The sequence below is a fragment of the Gobio gobio genome (genome assembly GCF_949357685.1).
Source record: "Gobio gobio genome assembly, chromosome: 12".
Lineage (NCBI taxonomy): Eukaryota > Metazoa > Chordata > Actinopteri > Cypriniformes > Gobionidae > Gobio > Gobio gobio.
In genome coordinates this window covers 2,565,896-2,568,833 of record NC_137105.1, presented here as the reverse complement: position 1 = coordinate 2,568,833, position 2,938 = coordinate 2,565,896, and the positions used below count along the sequence as shown (strand labels likewise).

General features: G+C 35.7%; 1 protein-coding gene across 1 annotated transcript in view; it reads right to left on the bottom strand.

Annotated features, from left to right (window-relative positions):
* wasf1 (WASP family member 1) overlaps nucleotides 1-2,938 on the bottom strand; it is a gene marked incomplete at its 3' end in the record, with an annotated part of 90,174 nt that overhangs the window by 12,293 nt on the left and 74,943 nt on the right. Inside the window, 2 exon segments of the mRNA XM_079832202.1 lie at nucleotides 965-1,159; nucleotides 1,162-1,517. Coding sequence (XP_079688328.1) covers nucleotides 965-1,159; nucleotides 1,162-1,517 — 551 coding nt within the window.

Sequence of the window (2,938 nt, the reverse complement as noted above, 5' to 3'; positions counted from 1 at the left end):
CACTATCATTGTTATTGCATTCATAATTTCAGATATTTTTAAATTATATATTACTTTACTAATTTATTTATTTATTATATTTACAATTTTACTTATTATATTTTAATGAAATTAATTAATTAATTGCATTTATTTATTGCTTTTATATGTTTTAGTTATATATTTGAAACATTTAATTGCATTTATTGCATAAATATTTTGTATTAATTATATGTTTTTAATTATACTAAATAAGGGTTTTTGTTTATTCACTATCATTGTTATTGCATTCATAATTTCAGATATTTTTAAATTACATATTACTTTACTCATTTATTTATTTATTATATTTACAATTTTACTCATTATATTTTAATTAAATTAATTGCATTTATTTATTGCTTTTATATTTTTTAATTATATATTTAAAACATTTAATTGCATTTATTGCATGAATATTTATTATTATTATTATTATATTTAATTATACTAATTTATTATTTTGATATTTTAAAATGTTTATAATTTACTTATTTTATTTATTATATTTATAATTTAGTAAATTATATATTTATGATATACATTTATTCACTGCATTTATTTTTTAATATATATTAAAATGTATTTATTAAATGCATTTATTGCATTCATATTTTTATTAATTATATATTTTTTAATGATCCTAATTTATTTATTATTTTAATAGTTTTAATTATTGTATGTTTGAATTATATTGATTTATTGATTGCTTTTTTTATTGCATTAATAATTTGTATTATATATTTTTAATTCGATGCATTTATTAATTTTATTATTTAGGATTTTTTGTTTATTCGCTATCATTGTTTGTCTTGCTTTTAAATTGCCACATAAAAAAAATATATATATATATAGAATAAAACCTTCTGACTGCAGGTTATCACAAAAATATAAAAATATCTACAAATATAATATATGCAGTGAATGGATGTGTAGCTCCGCCTACCTTTACGGATGGCCTCCAATAGAACGCTGCGGGCGTCGCTGATTGGCGGCAGGTTGGAGGGATGGCGCTTGCCATCGTGACCCGAGTGAGTGGGCGGCGACGAAACCGCGCCCGATGGGAAGGAGGGCATAGAGGGCGGGCCTGAGGATGTGCAGGGGGAGGAGCTTCTGTTTCCTGGGAGGGGCAAAGGAGGGGAGGGGGAGGCGGCGGCAGAACCATTCCATCGCCGGCTGTGGGCGGAGCCTTGTCCTGCTGTCCGCGGGCGGGAGATGAGTGAAGGGGCGGAGCCACCGGAGGAGGGGCGGGGTGAAGGACGCCAGGGGCGATCTGGAGTGGGGCGGGGGGAGGGGGGATGGCCGGGGGCTGCTGGGAAGGCAAGGGAGGGATTGGAGGTGGGCCTGAACCTCGCATCCTTGAACCTGATTGGCTGGCTGGCAGAGGAGGAGGGGGAGGGGGTAGAGGGGGCGGGGCTGGGGGCGGGGCGTTCGAGTTGAGGAAGACAGGCGTGCGAGCCGGAGACTGCGTGACGCTGTCGGAGAAACCTGAGCTGGAGCTGGAACACACATTAATAACATTTAAATATGTATTTATGTCTTGTTTTGCATTGTGACTACAATCCCATGATGCTTTGCGAATTATATAAGAAGTTTAAAAGTATAAAGAGACCGACTCAATGACATAATTATCAGTGGTTCATGGCAGTGGGCGGAGCTAAAGAGTTATTGTGGTGAGCTTTGCTTGTTTCGATTCTCTGATTGGTGGAGATTTATCTGTGGAATCATGGGTAATGTAGTCTTTCATTAGGAATACAATGATTTAAATAATGCGGGATGACGGATTAGCGAATAACATCCTCACAGTGTCAAAGGTCATCGCTAAGAATCCATTCCCCTATGGAGGAGATGAACGGGGTTTGCTATATAGGGAGCACAGTGAGGAGCACACTAGTGTTGAGGGAGCGATGGAGTTTCACTGCTGCTCCTCGACTGCGTTACTGATTTATACTTTACTGACACTGTGTTTGTTTATGAGTCTCCACACACACACAAGCCCCAATTCCAGGACTGAGTTATGAAGGTAAATTGATGCCTTAAAGAATCGCAAGTGCAGTGTAAGATTTGTGAAAGTGTACATAAGATTGCAAGCGTAAATTACATTTGTATGCGCAAGATACGTTTTGTAAAGGTGTAAATTGCCTTTCAAGTGTAAGAAAAAATATTTGCAGCATTTTACTGTTATTCGCAGAGGTGGACAGTAACTAAGCACATTTACTTGAGTTCTGTACTTAAGTACACTTTTTGAGTATCTGTACTTTACTGAAGTAATATTTTTTAGGGAAACTTTTACTTTAACTTCACTACATTTGAAAGACGAATATCGTACTTTTTACTCCACTACATTTCTATCAAGGTCCTCGAAGTCAAAAGTCGTTTCTGTAGCAGCTTTGCAAGTCAGTGGATGATTTTTTTTCTTCTTTAAACATTTTTTTTTGTGCAAAATGTAAATGTCTGGGAGAAAGAGAAGCGTAGACGTATGGATGAATCTGAGAAAGCTTGATGAACGAGCTCAGTTCAGAGTGTGTGTGTGTGTGTGTGTGTGTGTGTGTGTCTGTTCAGTCTGTTTTTTGTGCCTCTGAGATGCCAGAGCTCGAGGACTGAATAGAGCTTTCTTTTGTGTTTTTTTCACACTTAAACAGACCAAAACACACAAAATGTCAAAATTTTCATTTTGGAAAGTATTCACGTAAACAAAGTTGATTATGTCTTAAGTGAACGTGAACAGTTGGGGAATATCGGATGTGTATCATTGTGTAGGATTTGTGCATTCTGCCTTAAAGCGACAGCAGCTTTATAAAAAGCTTTGTAAATTTTAAGTATTTAAATGAGTTGAAGGTGGTCGTATGGAGCATCACTGACTGGCTTAAACCACCATGGCATAGCGTGCATTTATACAACAATGCAACAATAATAAAAT